The following is a 23,378-nucleotide window of genomic DNA, read 5'->3' on the forward strand; positions in this document are numbered from 1 at the left end:
TTATTTCTAAATCTAATCTAAAGTAATTTTTCCTTATTGGTATGATTGAAATAGATCATTGAAGGTCAGCAGCAAAGACATTGGTTAACAAAGTGAGATAAAATATATAAAGTATATTTCTGTAATTTAATGTAGTTAATTATTACAGGTTTGCATAAAATTATGAGATTGCTTTTCACTGTTTTTATTCATTTTGAGGAATACAGAAGGATTTTGTGCAAGTGAAATGAGTAAATATTGTAGTCTAGAACTACCATCATGTTCACACAACACCTCTGCACTTTATTTCTCTCAACATGGGGAGAGGAGAGCTTTCCGTCAATAAATGTGAAAAGTAACTTAGATATTTTGTTGTAAATTGAAAAAAATGTGTTACTTTACTATTTACTTGAAAAAGTAATCTGATTACATAACTCAAGTTACTTGTAATGCACTACTTCTCACAGATATTATCTGCCATTTTGATTTGCCATTTTCATTTAAATGAAGGAAAAAGTATACACTGTTAATGAAACAAAATCACATAATTGTACTAGACATGAGTGAAATTAATGTGGGGAAAAATAAATAGGCTACTCTGAACCTCAAGTGGATTTACACAAACTGAGAAAGTCAAAAAGTGTTAGGTCGTGCCCCGCTCTCTCATATCATAAATCAAGTCACAAATGAACATGAATGAGAGGCATATTGATTCATTGGTTGCTTTAATTTAAATATTTCATATTCTTAAATCATCAAATGTTGTGTCGCATTTCAATGACACAGAACAGGACCATGAAATCCTAAAATTAACCAAGGAGTCTTAAGATAGTATAATATAAGATAATATAAGGAGTCTTTATAAGACTCGGAAAAATTAAGCCAGGTTTCATATGACTGAATTGTATGTGCGTAAAACGCCCCTTTTTCTGATCACGCAGCCAAAGACGAGACTAGTAAATTCAGCACCAGGCACAGAAGATCCATCATCTGATCTACTGCAACAGTAGAGAGCACATCTGTTTTTAGTCTATTCCACTACATTTAGAGGAGAATAAAAAAAAAAAAAGTGACTTACGCTATTTTTTTGTTTTGTTTTTTTTTCTTATCGGATGAACAAAAAATAATCAAAAACGGAACCGACAAATCAAGCAAGCAAAGTTCTAAGAGGGATGAACCGCATTATGCCAACTCAACGGAATTAAAATTCATTTTAATCTGATCTGGGAGATTTTTTTGAGAATGGAGAACTTCACAGTATTCAACGATACACTGGAAACTTGGACTGACCGCAGTGTCGAATACAAAGTGATCAGCGTCCTCATAGTTTTCCTCATATGCGCTTTCGGGATAGTTGGAAACGTGATGGTCATTCTGGTGGTCCTCACCACCAAACATATGCGCACCCCGACCAATGGCTATCTGGTTAGTTTGGCTGTCGCAGACCTGATGGTGTTGATCGCAGCCGGTCTGCCAAGCATAGCGGACAGTTTGTTCGGTTCGTGGATTTTTGGGCACGCGGGGTGCCTGTGCATCACATACTTCCAATATCTAGGAATCAACGCATCCTCGTGCTCCATAACAGCCTTCACTATAGAGCGATACATCGCTATATGTCACCCAATCAAAGCGCAGTTTTTATGCACGCTCTCGCGCGCGAAGAAGATCATTTTTGGAGTTTGGGTTTTTACGTCTCTTTACTGCGTAATGTGGTTTTACCTGTCCGATATCCAACAGGTTCTCTACAAGGATGTGACTATAATAACGTGCGCTTACAAAGTGTCCAGAAACCTTTACCTACCCATATATTTTGTCGATTTTGGCATCTTTTTTGTTCTGCCACTCACTCTTGCCACTGTCCTATACGGCCTCATCGCAAGAATCTTGTTTCTTAATCCTCTTCCGTCGGACCACAAGGAAGACAACAACGGGCATGACAACTTCTCCAAAGCCAAAAAGAACAAAATGAAGAATTCCAGCCGCTGCTCCAGTACAACCGCAGCATCCAGAAGACAGGTGAGAGGATTTTCTTCAAGTTTTAAAACGTTAACATTTGGAAACCACAAAATATGCTCCATATGTATCATATAGTGTGTCATACAAATCATAGAGCAACACAAAAGTTGTTTCAGGTGCAGTAGCTACTAACACACATTTGTATTGTTCTTCACACTGTAAAAAAGAATCGTTACCTGGTTGCCTTAAAATTTTGAGTTCATTGAAATATAACATTTGAGTTAATACAATGAAGGCGATTGTTTTAATCAACAGAAACTCAAAATATTATGTTATCTGAACCAGATTAATTATTTAAGTTGATTGGACAAAAGAAAAAAATGTTGTGATAACAAATCATGAAAATAATTATTTACAGTGCATTTAATGAATTAATGAATTTAAATAAATAGTTATTAGAATTTGTTATGCAAGACATTTTATGTCTGTTTTCTGGTTAGATAAAATGATAGTGTACAGAACATCCATCCATACAAATAAATAGACTTCTATCTATCTATCTATCTATCTATCTATCTATCTATCTATCTATCTATCTATCTATCTATCTATCTATCTGTCTGTCTGTCTGTCTATCTATATAGACAGACAGACAGACAGACAGGTAGATAGATAGACGGACAAACAGATAGATAGATGTCACAACAAACATTATGTATTACTGAATTGCAATACATTTCATAACATGGTTATTGTGATTTCTTCATTAAAGGTTACAAAAATGCTGGCAGTGGTGGTTGTTCTGTTTGCTGTTCTTTGGATGCCGTATCGCACTCTGGTGGTGGTTAATTCTTTCCTGCAAGAGGCCTACCTGGACACCTGGTTTCTGCTGTTCTGCCGCACATGTGTCTACCTCAACAGTGCCGTTAACCCTCTTATCTACAACGCTATGTCTCAAAAGTTCCGTGCTGCCTTCAGAAGGCTCTGCCGCTGCGGGCGCACCGCTCTGGTGAATAAGGCAGCCTATAGTGTGGCACTAACCTACAGTGTTGCCAAGGAAACGTCAACGGTGGAAAGCACAGGGCATTTTTCAACCGAGATAGACGATTTGACACCAACAGATGAGCTGTTTCCTGATAAAAAGCTTCTGTATCCGGAGAACTGCGACTTTAGCAAGGAGACTTTCAGTCAGGCCTGATAAACTCACAACAGCTACACACACCATAAATCACTGAGTACTAGCGATCTGCCATAACACTACAGATTGAACTGCAGGGACAGCACATACAAAGTTTCTCTTTATCGTTATTTAAAAAAAGTCATGCTCAGCACAGTCACATTTATCTTCCCTTCCCATACACTTGCCAAACAGTTCCCTGGAAACTGTTCAGCTGAAATTAAACCACTGTTAGATTAGTTGCATGGTTGTATTATTTGCTAAAGTCATTATTCTTAACTAAATTTGCAGTGTATTGCATATGTGATGCAGGGTAAACTGAATATATATTATTGATCTGAACACATCTTTGGGGGTTGCCATTGTGATTAATGAGTGGCCTTTTCTTCCCCTGCAGACCCCAGGGGAAAAAAATGCTGAAACTGCTTTATTCTGCAGTTGCAGTTGTTTCAAGAATGTTCAATGAGAGTTAACTTAGTTTACACCCCACTGTATATAAATATCTATTTATAATATATATATATATATTTTTTTTTCGATCTAAACTTAAAATGGAAGTATAGCAAATTTTTTTGGTTAATTTGATTGGCCATCTGACATAATGTCACACTGAAATATATTTAGACTCAAGTTGTATGTGCGCCTTTTATGTAAGTTTATTGTAAATAAGCAAAATTCGGATGAATGAATGAAGGAATGCATGAATAAAAAGATAAAGGAGACATGGTTATATCTATTTATTTATGTAAAATATTTTTAGTTGGGCATTCTCAACGCTGAATTGTAATAAACCAAATGGAAATGCAAAAATAATTATTGTTTTTCGCACGTTTCCCAAACACTCCCCTTGATTGCCATTGGTCACTTAATACACATAGTCCCGCCCCAAACTCACACTATTGGTTGGGCCAGTGTCCAATAGCTCAAACTTACAGAGAAATGGTAAAAAGCAACTTTTGAACCTATGAAAACCTTGCTTATATTTAGTGACTTTACTCTTCATATTAAACTAAGATGGAACAAAGTAAAACATTTAACATCAAATGTAATATCTTTAAATATAATAAAAGACTCTTTTGACTATAACTGATTTAGATTACTAAATAAATGAATGTATGTATGAAAATTACATCTGATGAATGAATATTTCACCTTTTTTAATTCACTCTCTTGTATCATAAATGGGTAGACAGCATATGATTGTATGTGTGAGCTGATGAGATAAATCTCATCACATGGGTTTGTATATGGTTTCTCAACAAAAGTTGCGTATTTTCTTTATAACAATTGACTGTGTGTTCAATTACTTTAAATTAATATGTTGTGTTTTAGGTTTTTAATATAATATCTTGGTGGTGTTCATGTGGAAAATAGTCTTTTTATGTCTGTTTCAATGGTTAGTCAAGTTTGCAGTCCAGTGTTAATGAATAGGCTATTCTAGTGATATTTTAGTGAATGGGCTTGTTCAGTTTAAACAGATGTTTGCAGAAAAATAGTAAAATATAATCTAGTTTCAGATGCAGAGGATTTATTTTTTCAAAGTCTCATAAAAGGCAGATTTATGATATGTTACAGTTACACACATGGGTTTGAATCTTGTCTCTACACACTAGGTGTAATTTTAAAAATGTATAAAGTGTTATGTTGTGCTGTAATTGTTCTCTTAGTTTGGTAAATTATATACTTTGGTATCTTGATATACTTGAGTGTGTACTATTGCTGAATCATTCAAACATGTTAGTATCCATATTAAAACTATAGCCTATGTGTATTTGCTATTTTGCATTTGTGTTATCATTCAGGGTTTTAAAAAAACACAAAATTATATCTAAAATGTCTATTTTAAAGTCTCTTTCTGAATAAAATAATCTTGCTGGCTCACGAAAGACTCATTATTCAGTTTAAATCATTAATGGATTGTTTCATGATAGTGGTGATTTCTGAAAATCCTTTCTACTGATTTACATGAACAGTACTGAATCATGCTCTGCATATTGTTGTACCGATGTCTAATTGGTTTAAACTATTCTCTGCATATAGCACTTTTTTTTTTCAGAAGTTCAAATTCAAAAACCACTGCAGTCTAGCAAACATTTATGCAAAATTCTCAGCTAAAATCAATCAATCATTGTGGGAAATGAATGGAAGGACAAAAGTATATTTTAAAGAGTGACCACAATGTTAGCATACTGGTGTAACGGACGTAGGCCGGTAAGAGCTGTGCATGTAAACCTCACTCCCCCTCTCTCAAGAGGCGCTCTAGCAACTGATGCTAGAGACTGTGGTCTTTAGCCTCCTTGATAGAGCAGACCCGGCAGACCCGGGTTCGAGTCCTGCTTAGAGCGGGTGGTTCGAAAAGGAGGGGTTACATTGGTGCCGTTACCCAGATGGGAATGAGGTTTAGAGGGGTGAGCGCAACGGACGTAGGCCGGTAAAGCCGAGTTCAGACTGCATGATTTTAGCCCTGATTTTGGCTCGCCGACAGGTTTTGAAATATCGCCGACAAATGCCTGAAATCACAGGCAAAACGGTGCTCGTACATGTGAGTGACAATCACGCAGTGTGAATGAACAAAGACGCGATCTCAGAGAATCACCAACAAATCACCGACGCCCGTGAGATATTTGGCATGCTAAAATCTGGACCTGTCAGCGATTCAAAATCCTGCTGTGTGAAAAGCGTTCTGACTGAAAACTACATCGGCGATGACCGACAGCCAATGAGAGAGCAAGATACAGAGCAGCAGGGAGTTCGGGGAGGAGTTATAGACCACAATATCAGCAATCCTTGTTCCTCGCATCTCCCCAACCATTTCCTCCTCCATATTCTTCTTTTCTTTTTCTTGTTTTCGCTGCAAATCAGCGCACAGGCAATTCATACTGCAAGCTTCTTGCAGGCTACCATTTTTAATAAAAATTTTCGCGTTGTTTCCTTGTCACATCTCGCGTGTGTTTGGTTGTGAAACGTAGTTTGCGTGCCAGACAGAGTTGTCGGCGATTCTTCCTATTGTAAAGTCATCATCGTGCAGTTTGAACACAGCAGCGACTGAATGCTGGCCAAGATAGTCATGCAGTGTGAAAAAAACAGTGACCCGACTACTTTGAAAATCGTGCAGTCTGAACTCGGCTTAAGAGTTGTGTGTGTAAACTAGGGCTGGGGTATATAACATGTGATTGTCACGTGCATTTTGTCAGTAAAGCCGGTTCCCTGATTAATGCTAAATCGCCATCACCTGCTTTCAAATGGAGCGGCATTTAATAGACAGAGCCGTAGTTCACTGACAAGCCACGCAATATCGTGTTCATTTTTCGAAGGTGATTCATCTGCGATATGAATGGCTTGTCAGTGAACTACGGCTCTGTCTATTAAATGCCGCTCCATTTGAAAGCAGGTGATGGCGATTTAGCGGTAATCAGGGAACCAACTTTACTGACAAAATGCACGTGACAATCACATGCGATATATCCCCCAGCCCCAGTCTTTAGCCTCCTTGTTAGAGCGCCCGACTCCCATGCTGGCAGACTTGGGTTCTAGTCCCGCTTAGAGCGGGCATTTCGAACTGGAAGGACTATAGTGGTGCCGTGACCCGGATGGGAGTGAGGTTTAGTGTAACAGACGTAGGTCGGTAAGAGCTGTGCATGTATACCTCACTCCCCCTCTCTCATGAGGCACTCTAGCAACTCACACTAGAGACTGCGGTCTTGAGCCTCCTTGTTAGATTGCTTGGCTCCCATGCGGACGGGCCCGGGTTCGGAGGAAGGGGCTACACTGGCAAGCTCAGCAGAAGAACACATATAAAATATTAAATACAATCCATTATGTGCAAAGTCACCTTGAACCTAGGAACAACACAGCAAGTGCATTATCAAATTACATTTTAGTGAACACCCTAGAGATGTTCATGTACTCAAAGGCAGACAGATTGAAAGAAGGGCACTGTCAGCAATATACGCCTGAGTAGGGTTTTCTTTCTTTGTTTTGGTCAAGTCAATCTGAAAAAAAAAAAAAGAAAAAGGGATAATTTAACCAAAATTGAAAAGTCTTTCATCATATACTCATGGTCTCAAATCTGAAGCTATTGTTCTTCAAAATATCTTATTTTGTGTTTTGAAGAGAAAGAAAGCCATACAGGTTTGGAACGACATGAGGGTGAGTAAATGATGACAAAATGTTTATTTTCGGGTGAATTAACCATTCAAATATGATATGAAAAAAAAAAAAAAAGTAATGATCTTAAATATTGAATTCTTAGACTAACCTACACTTAATTTTTTTTGTAAAATATTTCAGAATAATAGATTTTGTTATTCTACTGTAGCTCTTCTAAACATTGCTATTTTATCTCATGCAAGGATACACTTTCTGTTTGTCCCTCTAATTACCTCTGCTTTTACCTTTTCTTCTTCCTCTTTGAAAAATATCATCCATATTATGTTGCCTGTCACATAATTCAAGATGATTTTAAAATCTGGTTCTTCTTGTACAAAAAATAATGGCCCTATCATCAATTAAACGTCAAATTACCTCACAGACTCAGTATGAAGTTGAAGTAAATTCATTGTCAGATTATACAACTCCACTGAATAAAATCTGACCAAAATTACCATCATTACACAGCATTATGGTGATTATGTAACCATGACTACAACACAGCCACCAAATATCATGCATATTGATCATTTGATGTCTAGACTCTACCTAAACAGAAACCCAGTGGTAATTAAAATTGAAATATCTATTGCAAACACTGACATGCATTTAATCCAGCAAAACAACATCAAAAGATCTTCAAAGAATAAATTCTACATCAATTTCTCTGAAGTTTAGCCACTCAAAATCAATGTACCCAAATAAATCCAAAATATTGGAAAAATTGAAAAGGCCTGAAGTTAAACTGTCATACTGTCTTCAGTCAGAATGAAAATAAAACGGAAAAAATGGAAAAGTCCAAAAATATTAAAGTTACTTAGAAGTTACTTAATAATATAACGTCAATGATCCAAAATACGGCAAAAACAGTAATATATACACTGCCCAGACCCCCCCCAAAAAAAAGAAAAAAGGATCATTATTGGAGTTTTCATTATGTTTCTAGCAGCTATTCTAGCAACTCAACAGTTATTCTAATCCTAATTGATGGAGTGTGTAGCTTTTAATTTTTTCTCAAACCATTTAGGAAGACAAATCATGGCCATATTCCAGGAAGACAATATCAAGATTCATCAGGTTCAAATTGTGAAAAAATGGTTGGGAGGGAGCATGAAGAATTATTTTCACAAATGAATTGGCACCCCTGAGTCCAGACCTTAAATTCATTGAACGTCTTTTGGGATGTGCTGGAGTAGACTTTACAGAGTGATCGACTTTTGCATTGTCAAGATCTTGACCAAAATCTGATGCACCTCTTAATGGAAATAACATCACATTTATTAAAAAAAAATAAATAAAAATCATTGATGTAAAATAATTGAAACTGGGGGGAAAATCTCTTTGTTAAATAAATGTTTTTCTCCAAAACACATTGTCCACAATTAATGGCACCCTTTTATTCAATACTTTTTGCAACCTCCTTTTGCCAAGATAACAGCTTTGACTTTCTCCTATAACGCCTGATGAGTTTGGACAACACCTGACAAGAGATCCTCTATATATATAATATAATATATAGAATCTCTCCAGATCCTTCAAATTCAGGTCCATGTTGATACACTGTCATCTTCAGTTTTCTATATGGTTCAGGTCAGGGGACTGGAATGGCCATGGCAGAACCTTCAGTGCTCAGTGACCCATTGTGTTGATTTCGGATCACTGTCCTGATGGAAGATCCAGCCACGTCCCATTGTAAGATCTCTAGCAGAGGCTGTCAAGTTTTGATTTTTTTATCTGTTGGTATTTAATAGAATCCATGATGCCATGTATCTGAACAAGATGTCCAGGACCTCCAGGGGAAAAATAGGCCCACAACATTAAAGATCCAGCAGTATATTTTATTGTACACATGGGGTACTTTTTATCCGTGTGCACCAGACCCATCTGGTGGGTTTGCTGCCAAAAAGCTCTTTTTTTTTTTAGTTTCATCTGACCATAGAGCCAAGTCCCGTTTGAAGTTCAAGTAGTGTCTGACAACTGAATATACTGGAGTTAGTTTTTGGACGAGAGCAGAGGATTTTTCCTGAAAGCCTCCCAAACAACATGTGGTGATGTAGGTGCTGTTTTTTTTTTTTTTTTTACAGGCTTTCTGACCCCAAGACTCGAGTAATTTCTGCAATTCTCCAGCTGTGATCCTTGGAGAGTCTTTGGCCATGAACTATCGAACTATCCTCCTCACCGTGCATTAAGAAAATATAGACACATCCTCTTCCAAGCAGATTCGTAACATTTCCTGTTGATTGGAACTTCTTAATTATTGCACTGATGGTGGAAATGAGAATGTTTTGATGCTTTAGCTATTTCATAATGTGATTTTCCCCTCACTTTCAATTGGTTTACTTTAAATGAAAGATTCGATGTTTGCAAATTTTTTGAATAAAAGATCAAAAGGACAAACAATACAAATTTATTTTCACAGCCATCTTTGATCATATGTTCTTTTATTTCTTTCTCTATAAGTTGCTCCATCTCCCCCTGTACTGAAATTAGAGCTTTTTGTCCATCAGTTACATGTGACATGATAGATCCCTGCAGCACAGCTTTAGTCTTCAGAACAGCATGAAGAGGAGAGATTATACTGAGCAGCATGGTCACTCTCAGCATCGTGCAAAAAGTAGGGTCCCATAATGATGACCAACTCTGACGTCATCTGTCCACTTTAATTTCCCATTTGTGACATGACACAACAGAAAAAGGATTGTAATATATAACTAAAAACAGCTTCATGCTGTGGGTAGGTTATACTAAGGTAAACTCAAACACAAAATAAATCTACACACACTTCAATACAGCATATATGAGCCTCAAAATATACTGAAAATTACACTCATTAAAGAGTCACTCTAAAAATAAAATTACAACCAGCAATTGTACAAATTGCTCACTATAGTCTCTATAACAGCTTTCAGGCTTGTTGAGAAAGCTGTAATTTAAAACGTTCAGTTTGATATGATTATCACCGTGCTACAATCTATTTTATCTACAATCTATCAATTCCATGGTTTTCCGTATCATGACATAATAAAAAATCACCTGGTCCTTGGCAGGTCTTAAAATTTGGAAATAAAACCTCAGATGAACAAGAACACATGACATATTACACCATATCATTATTTTTTTTAACAAAAATATAGCCAAGATGGAAAAGCCATGGGTGACAAACTAATGACACCCTATGATTTAATCGCTTATAGGTCCTTTTTTAGCAGCAATAACTTGAAGTAATCATTTTGTGTATGACTCTCACATCAATCTGGAGGACTTTTGGCTGACTCTTCTTTACAACATTGCTCCAGTTTATTGAGGCTTGTGTGAACTTGACTGGGCCATTGCAACACCTTTATTCTTTTCTTTTTCAGCCATTCTGGTGTAGATTTGATGGCAATCTTTAGATCATTGTCCTGTTGCATGACCCAATTTTGAGCTATCGGACAGAGGGCCTTACATTTGATGCTAGAATACTTTGGTATACAGAGGAGTTCATTGTCAACTCATTGATTGTGAGATGCCCAGGTCTTGTGGCTGCAAAAACAAGCCCAAAATCACCCCTCCACCAGCATGTTCAACAAAACTTGGTGCTGTGCATTATGGCCAAACATCTCCACTTTGGTCTTGTCTGTCAAAAGAACATTGTTCAGATGCAACTTTGCAAATCTAAGTCTTGCTGCCATGTTCTTTTTAAAGAGACAAAGCTTTTTCCTGGCAACCCTTCCAAACATGCCATACTTGTCCTGTCTTTTTCTAATTGTACCGTCTTGAACTTTATCATTTAAAGGGCACCTATTATGCAAAATTCACTTTTACATGGTGTTTGACCATAAATGTGTGTTGGCAGTGTGTGAGCAAAACCACCCTAGAATGAAAAAAATCCACCCAGTGGTTTTTTTACAATCTCAATAATTCATAAGCACTGTCTCAGAACGCCCTATTCTAAGATTGCTCTCACTGTGACGTAGAATTGCGCTAAGCCCCACCCACGTGGTTTGATTGACAATCTGGTTTTGGCATAGACCCCGCCGTCGGTGATCTGTCAACCATCCTCCATTGTTTCAACGACAGCCGGTAATGTCTCCTACGAAACATAAGTGTTCTGTTGTGGGATGTAATAATGAACATAGTAGTTTTCACTTACTTCCTACATCAGAGCCACTGAAAACGCAGTGGATGGATTTTATTTACGAAGGAAAGGCGCCACTCAAAATTCCAAAATACATTTATGTTTGCGCGAATAATTTTTTGACTGACTGTTTTGAGAACGAGGGTCAATTCAAAGCAGGTCTTGCTTCAAAGTTAATACTCAAGTGTGGATCGTTGCCTACTGTTCGCGATCCAACGTCACCTCCAGAAGAAGTAAGTTGTATTTAATGTTTTTTGAGCAAATAGTCATTTCAGTCGATGTCAGCCAATTCAATAACAATGCGTCTAAAGTTGTTGTCGTCGTCGTAGAACGTTTGTGTATATAATTTAAACCTTGTTTGTATAGTGTGTATCTAACGTACTTAGCAAACGTTATCACAGTATTTGTGTTTGTAGTTTCAAAAAAATGCGCGAACGTTATCACAGTGTGTGTGTGTGTTGCACATCCATAATTGCAAAGGGGACGCGATTAAAACTCTATAAGTACATAAATGTATCAAATAACCATTCAGAGACGTCCTGCTCCATTCTCAATTGTGTTTCTTCTGCCGGAGTCTCTTCATCATCTGGGTCTGATTCCGGTTCAAACATGTACGGCTGAATGCCATACAAAACAGCGGGTCTCTCACTCTCAGCCATTCTGCTTCTACCGACTGTTTTTTGCCATAGGTATGCAAGTTACGCCCTCATCCAAAGGCAGGGCGGGGATATGCAGCTCATTTATATTTAAGGTGGTACACACCAAAACAGCTCTTTTTAAAACAGGCCCCAAAAATGACATTTTCAAATGGTTATAATAAATTAACTGTGGGGTATTTTGTGCTGAAACTTCACAAATACATTCTGGGGACACCCAAGACCAATATTACATCTTGTAAAAAAGGGGCATAATAGGTGCCCTTTAACATGTTAACTGAGGCCTGTAGAGTCTAAGGTAGTTCTTGAGTTGTCTGCAATTTCTTGAAGAATTACACGGTCTGACCTTGGGGTGAATTTGCTGGGACATCCACTCCTGGGAAGATTGGAAACCGTCTTGAATGTCTTCCACTTGTGAATAATCTTCCTCACTGTAGAATGATGGACTTCAAATTTTTTGGAAATGGCTGTATAATCCTTCCTAGATTGATGGCAGCAACACTTGCTTCTTTAAGATCATTGCTGATGTCTTTCCTCCTTGGCATTGTGTTAACACACACCTGAATGCTCCAGACCAGCAAAATGCCAAAACTTCAGCTTTTATAGAGGTGATCACACTTGCTGATGATCAATTTATCAAAGGCATTTGATTAGCAGTGCCTGACCATTACTTAACCTCTTAATTCCTATGTTAACAATAGGGGTGTCCTTAGTTTGTCATCCATGGCTTTTCCATTTTGGCCTGTTTTTGTTCAATAAATAATGACATGGTGTAATATGCCATGTGTTGTTGTTCATCTGAGATTTTATTTTCCAAATTTTAGGACCTGCCAAGGACCAGATGATTTTTCATTATGTCCTGATATGGAAAACCATTGAAAATCCAATACGGTGTCCTAACTTTTTTTCACATGACTACATACATATTGAAATAATCATTACATATACATTATTAATTATTATGTTAAGCAAATAGGCCTAAAACAGGCTTCTTTTCCTTTAAGCAAAATATAATCCCCAAGAATGCTGAATCTCAAATTGAACATATTTCATGTTTCAGACTATATCCAGCATGATGCTATTAAAACACAAAATCAATTCATCATACAGAGAACACTATCCAAAGCCCACAGTTTTGTTCAATGTTATTGTTCCTCTGTCCACGCTTTCTCCCCAGACGTAATTATTCACAAAAGATGGACATGATCTACTGCAGGAAAAAAGGACTGTAATTATACTAACTTGGTTTTGGTGTCATCTATAAAACCTGTGATAAAGTTGCAGTCTCTCTTTTTTTTTTAACACAGAACAAGAGCTTATTTTATTACACAGAATATTCAGTCTGTAATTAATAGGCTGGAAAATAAGTTGTTCTTGAGATTAATACATCCATTATGGCTCCTTTTCATACCTCATTTATCCCTGCTTCTCCCTTTTCATCTTTCTCATCAGTTCACAGTTTTTCTCGCTCTTTCCTGAAGCATCTCACATCTAAAATAACAGTTTATCAGGACATGCAGTTTTATAACCCAGAGCTAATCAGCTCATTTTCAACCACAGCCAAAAGTACAAAATAAGATTGTTTATTTTATGGGCTAAACCACCAAATATCTCAAAGGTCTGCTGGACTAGAAGATTCTTGTATATGATTTGAGTAAATTGGTCATAAATAAGACAAGCACAGTCTGCTTAAACCAAAAAGCTGCCCTAAAAACTCTCACAAATTTCCACAACAAGAATTGCTTGATATAAACATTACTCGCTCAAACAAAAGATCTCAATACACATAAGATTTAAATTTTGCCACTTGTAAAATTGCTACTCAAGTGGGCATTCCTGCTAATATTTACACAATGCACTCAGTACTTTGACAAAAATCCAATTAAAATTGTACTGTACTCTATATGTTTATCCAGTAATTGTTATTACAATGTTGTTTTGTCACACAAATGCGAGTGAAATATGGCTTTTAATAATATTCCAAAGTCTTTACTGCTGCTCTGGCGTTTACAGCGAGTCCTTGAAGTTGACAGCGCCATAAAGTTAAACAACTACCGAGGTTATTATTTTATTAACATCTCCAATATCTCCCTTTGAAACATCACACTTAAAGCCAAGCAGCCATTCCACATCCAAATCACCTGTCTTTCTGTGAAAACAATAAACACAGAAATGCCTTGCAAAAGAGCATGTTTGCGCCCAAGGGTAAGCTAATGCATCCCAGAAGTCCCCATAATGCAATCCAGAGTATCTTATTGACTGGCCCTTAGGCTCTGTTTGGACACTTGCAGAGTTTAACAGATAATTGATATAGAAGCTTGAAGTTATATGGCTTATCTGTATTTCTCTTTATAACCTTGTTGTTGTTGTTGTTCTAGAATACTAGCATACCTTCCACATGAGACACTCCACCTCATGCGACTCCCCAGACAAGAGTTTAATCCTTTAGGATTGTTCAGTAATAATAAATGAAGAGAGGTGCGCATTCAAAGCGAATGCTACAGGTGCCGAATTCAAAGCAGGAAAACACGGGTGCGCAAGCTGATGCGGCATTGCAGGATGTATAAATATATCAACACTAGAGAAAAGCGCGCTTGCTGCCTTTGATGTTAATAAATTCAGTCTACACCATTCACGGTGTGCAGAACGCAGATGCTTTTTGGTAAGATACCGACCTCCAGAACAGGTCCTTGAGAATAGTTTATCCATTAAGGAATCATATTCCCTGTTCTGTGGGCATATAGTGGCTGCTTTTCTGTTTTCTTGTGATGTCATACAGCTTCAAAATGACCATAGTTGTTTTTGTTGTTTTTTTTTCATGAAAAGGAGTTTCTAAATTAAAATAATATAAGAACAGAAAGATGGTAAATAGAATAAGGCTCTGTTCTTTTAAAATGTCTTTTGTCACACATCTATCTCATGAGGTTCATGGGTACCATAAAAATGCCACTTGAGAAGACAGATCCTATCTCTAAAGATTCCATTCAAACATAACTTTGCACATAACTGAGTGTATATAAATATATGTGTAAATGTATGTATATGTGTGTATGTATGCCCCTGGCTCTTAATGCATCGTGTTGCCTTCTGGAGCATCAGTGAACATTTTCACCTTTTGTTGTGTATGAGTCCCTCAATTGTCCTTAAAGTGAAAAGATGGATCTCAAAATCATACAGTCAATGCTGGAAATGGGTTCAAATATGCAAAAGATGCTGGAAAAGCAAGTAATTTGCGGGACCTGAAGGATTTTTCTAAATAACAGTGGCCAGTTTACCTGTTCAGGACAAACAATTGACTCATGACTCATATCACAAAACAAACAAACAAACAAACAAACAAACAAACAAACAGTCGATCAGGCAAGGACACACAGTATTGAGAATCAAGCTTATATAAAAATTTGATCCGGGTCATTTTTGCATACAGCCTCAGACAGGTTTTTATCTTTTTTACATAAAAAAAATCCAAAAAGGGAATTAAGTGTTCAATGGATCTTTGTTGTTCTATTTAGGTGACCTATTCATTTCTGTCCTGAACTGGCTCAACAGAGTTAAGCTTGCCATGAAAATTTTACTAGAAATGTATATTCCTCAGCACCACCTGCCTAGAACTGCTAGGGGTTCTCCCTGCTTACCAAACAGCAGCTTGTATCCTGTTCCCTGTATTTATGTGCATGTTACATTCTCTCATGCCAGCAGCAGCATAAATGTGTGGCAAATTATACTAAATACATTTGTAAATATATATCTGTAAAGACTGCAAGATGTGCAGCAAGAATTAGCTAAATTGATTTCCAAATGCCCAAAATATACTTATGTTTTTAATACATTTAATACACTTTTTTTTTTTTTTTACCTAGCCAAAGTGTAGCTACACAGCAAAATCACCAGAGTTAAATCAACTCTGCCCGGAATACATATGGGCCCTCTCTAAATAGTGTTGAAGTAACACTGAAGCAGAGTTAAAGTTAATGAGATAATTAGGTGATGAATGAGCAGTAGTGATGAACACCTGCTGTTAACAAGCAGAATAACTGAAGAAAAGATGATCCTCCTCTGCTGAGATCTTGAGAGATATAATATATTTAATCTTCAGGTGATTTCATCTAAGACTGTGGCTGAAGTCAGTTGTAGTTCTTGTGTTTCTCTTTTCTTCATTGATTCTGCTTGTAAACAGCAGCTGTTCATCACCAAAGCTCAATAATCACTTAATTAATCGCTTAATTATCCCATTATCTAACTCTGCTTCAGTGTTACTTTAACACTATTTAGAGAGGGACCATATGTACTCCGAGCAGAGTTGATTTAACTCTGGTGATTTTGCTGTGTACAATGAAAGTTGCCAACAATGTGATTTAGGGCCCTATCATACACCCGGTGCAATGGGATGCCAGGTACGACGCAAGTGTTTATGCTAGTCTCAGCCCAATGCAGTTATAATTTTCATGTCCAGCGCCCAAGTTGTTTAAATAGCAAATTTTTTATTTAAAGGGCGCAATAGTAATATGCGCCTATAGGCGGGTGCATACACTATGCCTGTTACACACAGCCAAATAGTAAAAATAAAGGATTACAATGTAAAAGATTATTATTCTGTACATAGAGATAAAAATGCCTACATGTCATAATGGATAGTCATTGCATATCAGAATTACCTATTTGCAGTAATGACGAATTAAATTAGCTAATTATTTGACCAATCATGGCAATACACATATTTAAACTGACTCGTCCGGTTGAGGGTGTCTACATTCCGCCATGTAAATAGCAATCCGCCATGGTGCAAGCGCACCTGGCTTTTACAGGGAATGGGAGATGACACTCTGATTGGTTTATTGTACATTACATACCAAACACACCCCTGACTCATTAAGAGACTGGGTACAACCCTTTTGGACCATGCGCCTGGTGCGGCGACCATTTTTCCCGTCGTTAAACTAGCAAAAGTGGATTTGGACACGCCCTAAGTGCACCTGCACCATGCGCTTCAGACCATGTGCTTAGATTGTTAAAATAGCGTCCTTAAAGTTGAACATGAATTGCTGTTAAGTTAGACTTCCATAACATGACATTTCTGAGTAAAACAGGATATTCAATAAGAAAAATTGTAGGGCAAGACTTGATTTTAATCATTAGGAATCAATTGGATTTTGAAAACTGATATAATGAAGCTATTTAATGCTAATTAATGCTTAAATAGCTAAATACATAATAAATGCATGCACAAAACAACAATTGAATAGTTAATTATTCCTTGCTAAAAGTCTTGTTTGCTATCAGCATTCACTGATCTAAGAGCATCACCTGATATTGATGGTCCATTTACACCACAGTCAGAAACCAACATCTCTACATGCTTTAGAAGAACTGATCTTTCTCTCAGCTGTCCATTGATTCTGGTGCAGATAATGAATCCAAACATCACAGCCTAATTTAATAACAAACACATTATTTAATCTGAGGCCTGAACAAATAAGGTTCACCCCACTAAACAAAACAGCGGAGACAGATCTATCTCCCAGGCACATCTGTCATACTGACAAATTATATTTGAAAGGTCTGAAACACTAGGTGAACAAGAATGCAATAGCCTGCACAGACGGAGAGATTAATTGCAAAACCAAAGAAAAACGAGAGACTATAAGAATATGTTGCTTAGTGGTTCAATTTATAGCTTTAATTTAAAGGGATACTCCACCGTTTTTTCATATTAAACTATGTTATTCCCTTAACTAAGACGAGTTGATACATACCTTCACGAGTGAAGATATTACTGCGCCAAGTCAAAGTGCTCCCGAGCACTTGCTATGGTATTCCGCCATACAATATAGTTATCCATGTTACACGCTTAGAAAAGCGCAATGTTTTGTTTTGTGTCACCGTCCTATGTCGAGTTACACTACTCGAGTAACTGTATTTAAATAGGGAAAACGTGGAGGTGTTTGGTAGCTTCTCTGCTTGGCCCCTATTGAATGAACTGGGCTAAGCTAAGTGCTAACAAAGTTTCGCCGTAAGACAGAGCGATTTAGTGCACGCACTGAGACGAGAGAGGTATGTATCAACTCGTCTTAGTTAAGGGAATAACATAGTTTAATATGAAAAAACGGTGGAGTATCCCTTTAATCGATGTAGATCCACTGCTACTTCATCCAACACTCCGAGTGAGAAATTGCTTCAGACGATTCAGTGCGTGCAGAACTGAACAAAACATTCAAACTGATTCGCGAACCAATTTAGACAGTTTTGCCAACTTGTTTGATCAATTCTTCAAACAGAATCGACTCAAAAGAGCGATTCATTTGTGAATGAAAAAAGAAACAGTGTGCTTGGTATAAACTACGCATTTCTTAACAGTATTGCATTAAAATAAAGTAACGAGAGGAACGACGCCCAACGTAGCGAAGTAAAAGTACAGATTTTTCATTACAAATGTACTCCAGTTAAAGTAAAAGTACCCACATTTCAATCTACTCTAAAAAGTACAAATTTTCCAAAAAACTACTCAAGCAAATGTAACGAAGTAAATGTACTTTGTTACCACCCACCTCTGCACATGATGCAGCCGAGTTCTCATTTGGGGCTCCAGATAAGGATGAATTATCAATCACCGCATCAGGGAATGGACTAATGCTTTTCAATGCTGCTGTAGCCCAGCCCGAGTTCCGCCATCTCTGGGTGAAGGAGGCAGACAAAGTTTGCTTTCTCAATGCCCCCATCTCGCAGAGTGGCCTCTTTGTTGACATAGTCAAGGACTTTGCCCAGCAGTTCTAGGCAGTAAAGAAGCAGACAGAGGACCCGTACCCCATGTTCACCTGTGGCTGCCACAACTGCTCTGCCACAGACCGAGCCTACAGCCCAGCTGCAGGATCAAGCCATAGTAAGGCGATGCCACCTGTTCATCAGGAGAGCGCCAAGAACCCGAAGAAGGCTTCCACGTGTTCCTGAGACTGGCAACCCAGAGATGACAGGGGGCTGCTCTTTCCTAGTAGGTGGTGAATGCACTGCTCTTTCCTCGGTGGAGGGGAAAGCCTGGACATGATGGATGTGAACTGGCCACCTCCTCATGTCCAGACACGACTCTTGCAAAGCCCCGCACAGGTCAGTGTGGCACATTTCCATTACATTCCTCTCATCCATCACAGACTAGTTCCAGTTGGGGCTTATGGAGCAAGGTAAGTTTTTCAATACACTCACAGTCACAGAATCAGGATGCGTGGCTTCCCAACATGGTGGCCAAAGCTCCACTTCACCACCCCGCCACATGTATGTCAAAAATGATTGTTCCTCTAGTGCCACTCGGGCAGAGTTTTGAAGCATGGTTAGCACTTCCCAACCTTTTGCGCTGGCTCATCAGCATATATAAAGTGCCAAGGTGGTATATGCTCATGACGCATGTCTCAACTCACCCGCCATCTCCTCCTCTGGAGTCTGCTGTGCCTGAAGTCGTTGCAGGCCACTCACACGCCAGGCATACTCAACTGCAGTGGACATGCTTTCACAATGAGTGATGCGTCAGGGGGAGTGGAGACTCCATCCCAAGGCGGTGCAGCTGATTTGGAGTCAATTCGGCAAAACGCACAGCTGGCCCAGGGGCCTACGCAAATATGCGTTTCCCCCAGTGAGCCTGATTGCACAGACGTTGTGCAAAGTCAGGGAGGATGAAGAACAGGTCTTATTGGTTGCACTGTACTGGCCCATCCAGACTTGGTTCTCAGAGCCCCTCCCTGGCCAATTCCCCTGAGGAAGGACCTCCTGTTTTAGGGACAAGGCACAATTTGGCACTTGTGCCCAGACCTCTGGAACTTCCACATCTGGCCCCTGGATGGGACGTGTTAGACCTTATTGGCCTATCATCACCAACGGTAATAGACACTATCACTAAAGCCAGAGCCCCCTCTAAGCGTCTGTAAGCTTTGAAGTGGAGTCTGTTTGTGAACTGGTGTTCTTCCCAAATGGAAAGACCCACAGAGATGCGCAGTCAGGTCAGTGCTTTCCTTCCTTCAAGAGAGGTTGGAGTGCCAGCTGTCCCCTTCCACCTTTTAAGTGTCTATGGCCACCATAGTGACACATCACGACGCAGTGGATGGTAAGTCTCTAGGGAAGCATGACCTGATCATCAGGTACCTCAGAGTTGCCAAGAGGTAAAACCCTCTTAGGCCATGCCTTATTCCCCAGGGTTTCTGGAGGTTTCATCAAATCTAATTTAATGCTTTTTAATGCTATATTATATTATATATATATATATATATATATATATATATATATATTATATATATATATATATATATATATATATATATATATATATATATATATATATATATATATATATATATAAAATCGCTTAATGTCGATTTAAAATTTACACCAAATCAGCTTTGAAATATTTAAATCTGCATATTTGTGATAGATTTGTGACCCCGGGCCGGGGTCCGGCCGGGCAAGTAAAATTCTCTTTCACTTGCCCCTTCAAAAAGTACACTTATACCAGACTAACTGACAAGCGTTAGTGTCGAGCCCTGACATGTTAAACCAGCGCTAAAATCCTGATTTATAATCGAGACGTTGTCTGACAAAATCATCATACATATAAGATAAAGACATCTATTTTATTTGTTCTCTGACAGAGCGCACATGCGCTGCTCCTCTTAGCCACTCACTGAATTGCAGACGCAGAAAGAGGTGAAAGCAAGCAAAATCTCGCACTCGTGCGGCAGTACCGGGGGGTCTCGGAAGCTAGATCAAGTTAACAAGTATATTCGTCACAATGGCTTTCTTGGAAAAAAGTTGCAAAAGGGGTCTGAAAAGACGCTAAGTTGGCAACACTGATGCAGCCTTCCGCAGGTCCCAGCCCGCCGCTGTCCGAAACGGCATTACGGCAATTTTGCACCCGCCGGTGCAAAATTGTGTGTGTAATCGTGTATCACACCAATGTACATATTTTTGCGACAGCAAATCAAAGTTATTAATTATGAAGGCTATATTCAATATAAACTGGTAGTATTATTTTTCTTCAAAACTAATAATTTTATGCCTGTAGGAATAAGATGTAATGCTTTTTAATGCCATTTAAGGCCTTAATTTTCGCAAAATCCATTTAATGACTTTTAATGCTTTTTAATGCCCCATGGGTTACCCTGTTCCCTCATGGGATCTCTCTGTGGTCTTGCTGGGCCTACAGAGAGCTCCTTTTGAGCCACTGGAGTAAGTCGAGCTTAGGGCCCTCTCACTAAATTATTATTTTTTAAATTAAGATATTTTAAATGATTGAAAATAATTTATGATTATTTTAAATGTATGATGAAGTTTTATAGATATTTTCTTCTGAAATATGCTAAACTCATCAGTACAATTTTTATGAATTCTCATGGCATTTAGTATATGTTGATATTTGACTGCTGACTCATGTCTGGTGAAATAATTGCTTTGTCAAAAAGGGTCGCAGGTTTGTTCTGATGAGGTCGTGGTCTGCCGGAACAAAACAATGATAAAATGTAAATACGTTTCAACTTTTGCACTGATTGTGGTCAAAATGTTACAAGTGGAAAACAGACAAGGTCCTACAGATGCTTATTTATTTTATGTATCTGTACATTCTAATGGAATGCAATGTAACATTCATGCTCTAGATTGTGTCTCTGGAGGAGCATATGAAGACATAATATTTTACATATAAAGACAAGTACTAACACACACAAACACTCTGATACATTAGAGAAGTTCAACTCAGTCCTGAAATATGACAGTCTTGTACTGGATAAGTTGAATGTACACCAATGAAATCAAACGATCAGCGACCAACCCTGGAGCAGAAGTGTCAATTCATCTAGCAGAAATACTGGAGAATCTTAATTGTTCACTTTCAGCACAAACAAGTTGTTGGCAGTCAGGACAAACAGTCTCTCATTAGTAGCCCTGAATCCAAGTACGGGGTCATTGGTGTCCAAGTTGGCTACCTGTTGTTTGGCAACCTGCCCGACCTGCCGACCCTGTTTCCGGTTGAAGAGCACCGTGTCGACCGGCAAAGGCTGACGGTAAATGAAGACACGTCTCAGGCACTCACAAAGAGCTGCGTAGGAGAAGTTGGGGGCACAGGTCGCAAACTTTTTATCACGTTTTGAAGCCTGAACATAACCTAAATGCAGGAAAAGATGAAAGAATGAAGATTTATAAGAAGAATTTATCTCAATGTCTACAAAAATGGTTGCCTCAGCTAGTAAAATCACTATCTGAAGGAAATTTAAGAGATTAAAGTATTGTTTTACATTATTCACAAACAAATGGTCTTACCAAGTGCATTAAAAGTAGAAATGTGCTCCCATATATTGTTGTCCTGGTTTGGACGGGGCTGCCAGAGCAATGCATCGACATCGTGCCGTAAGCAGAAAGCCGGCATCTCAGAGGGGTCAATATGCACAGAGAAAAGGAACTGGTGGCTTCCAAGACTCACCTGAAGGTCAAGAAAAAGCATGTAAATAATTCAAAAGTACCAGTGTATCTTAAAAAAAAAAGAAAGAAAAAAGTTACTATTTAAATGTCTAGGGTTGGTAAGATGCATTTGAAAGAATCGCTCACCAAGGCTACATTTATTTGATCAAAAATACAGTAAAACAGTAATATTCTGAAATATAATTACAATTAAAATGAACCGTTTTCTTTTTTAATATATTTTAAAATGTAATTTATTCCTGTGATGGCAAATCTGAATTTTCAGCATCATTACTCAAGTCTTCAATGTCACATGATCCTTCAGAAATCATTATAATATGTTGATTTGGTGCTAAAGAAACATTTCTAATTATTATCAATGATGAAAACATTTGTGCTTAACTTTTTGTGGAAATGTTTTTTTGTTTTGTTTTGTTTTTTAGGATTTTTTTGTTGAACACAAAGTTCAAAAGAACAGCTTTAAATTGTCTTTGTCTTTACAGTCTATTTGCATCCTTGCTAAAAAAATCTTGACCACAATCTTTTTAACAGTAATGTATGAATGAATCTGATATGTTCCAATTAATTCTTTATATTTAGACTTTCTTAAATTAGTCTAAATAATTTTTGCATTATTTATAGGCTATATTTTTTTTTTAAATGATCTAAATCATTGTCTAAAGCAATAAAAAAAAGATGGATGCTGGCAAGCAGAATGGATATGAATGGATATTGTATTATTTTGAGTCAATTTTTCATTGTACTGTCTATTATGCCATCACTCTAGCAGAAAATTAAATGAGAAAGAAAAAGATCTCCATACGTATTCTCATAAAAAGATCCAATTATGAGGCGCCCATCTGAAACGACAGCAGGATTGAACTGTCAGGAGTAAACAACAGCAATGGAAGATGGT

The 23,378-nt window shown here is 37.9% G+C and overlaps 2 protein-coding genes across 3 annotated transcripts in view; one reads left to right on the forward strand and one right to left on the reverse strand.

Moving 5' to 3' along the window:
- Positions 1–1,221: 1,221 nt before the first annotated feature.
- Positions 1,222–3,133, forward strand: trhrb (thyrotropin-releasing hormone receptor b). Its single transcript, XM_067412110.1, has 2 exons — positions 1,222–1,995; positions 2,708–3,133. The coding sequence occupies exons 1-2, from the start codon at positions 1,222–1,224 to the stop codon at positions 3,131–3,133; spliced, it is 1,200 nt and encodes a 399-aa protein (XP_067268211.1).
- Positions 3,134–21,600: 18,467 nt separating this feature from the next.
- Positions 21,601–23,378, reverse strand: part of nudcd1 (NudC domain containing 1) — a 33,873-nt gene continuing 32,095 nt past the window's right edge. For both annotated transcript variants that reach the window (XM_067411968.1, XM_067411967.1), the window contains exons 9-10: positions 22,325–22,484; positions 21,601–22,169 (exon numbers count right to left, since the gene is read on the reverse strand). In XM_067411968.1, the coding sequence (XP_067268069.1) occupies positions 21,883–22,169; positions 22,325–22,484 (447 nt within the window). In that variant the 3' untranslated portion in view covers positions 21,601–21,882. The remainder of the gene's footprint in view (positions 22,170–22,324; positions 22,485–23,378) is intronic.

Source organism: Chanodichthys erythropterus, chromosome 15, assembly GCF_024489055.1.
Source record: "Chanodichthys erythropterus isolate Z2021 chromosome 15, ASM2448905v1, whole genome shotgun sequence".
Classification (NCBI taxonomy): Eukaryota; Metazoa; Chordata; class Actinopteri; order Cypriniformes; family Xenocyprididae; genus Chanodichthys; species Chanodichthys erythropterus.

Coding starts and splice junctions, on each gene's coding strand:
- trhrb (XM_067412110.1), top strand. CDS start 1,222: ATGGAGAACTTCACAGTATTCAACGATACACTGGAAACTTGGACTGAC. Junction 1,996..2,707: donor CCGCAGCATCCAGAAGACAG/GTGAGAGGATTT, acceptor TCTTCATTAAAG/GTTACAAAAATGCTGGCAGT.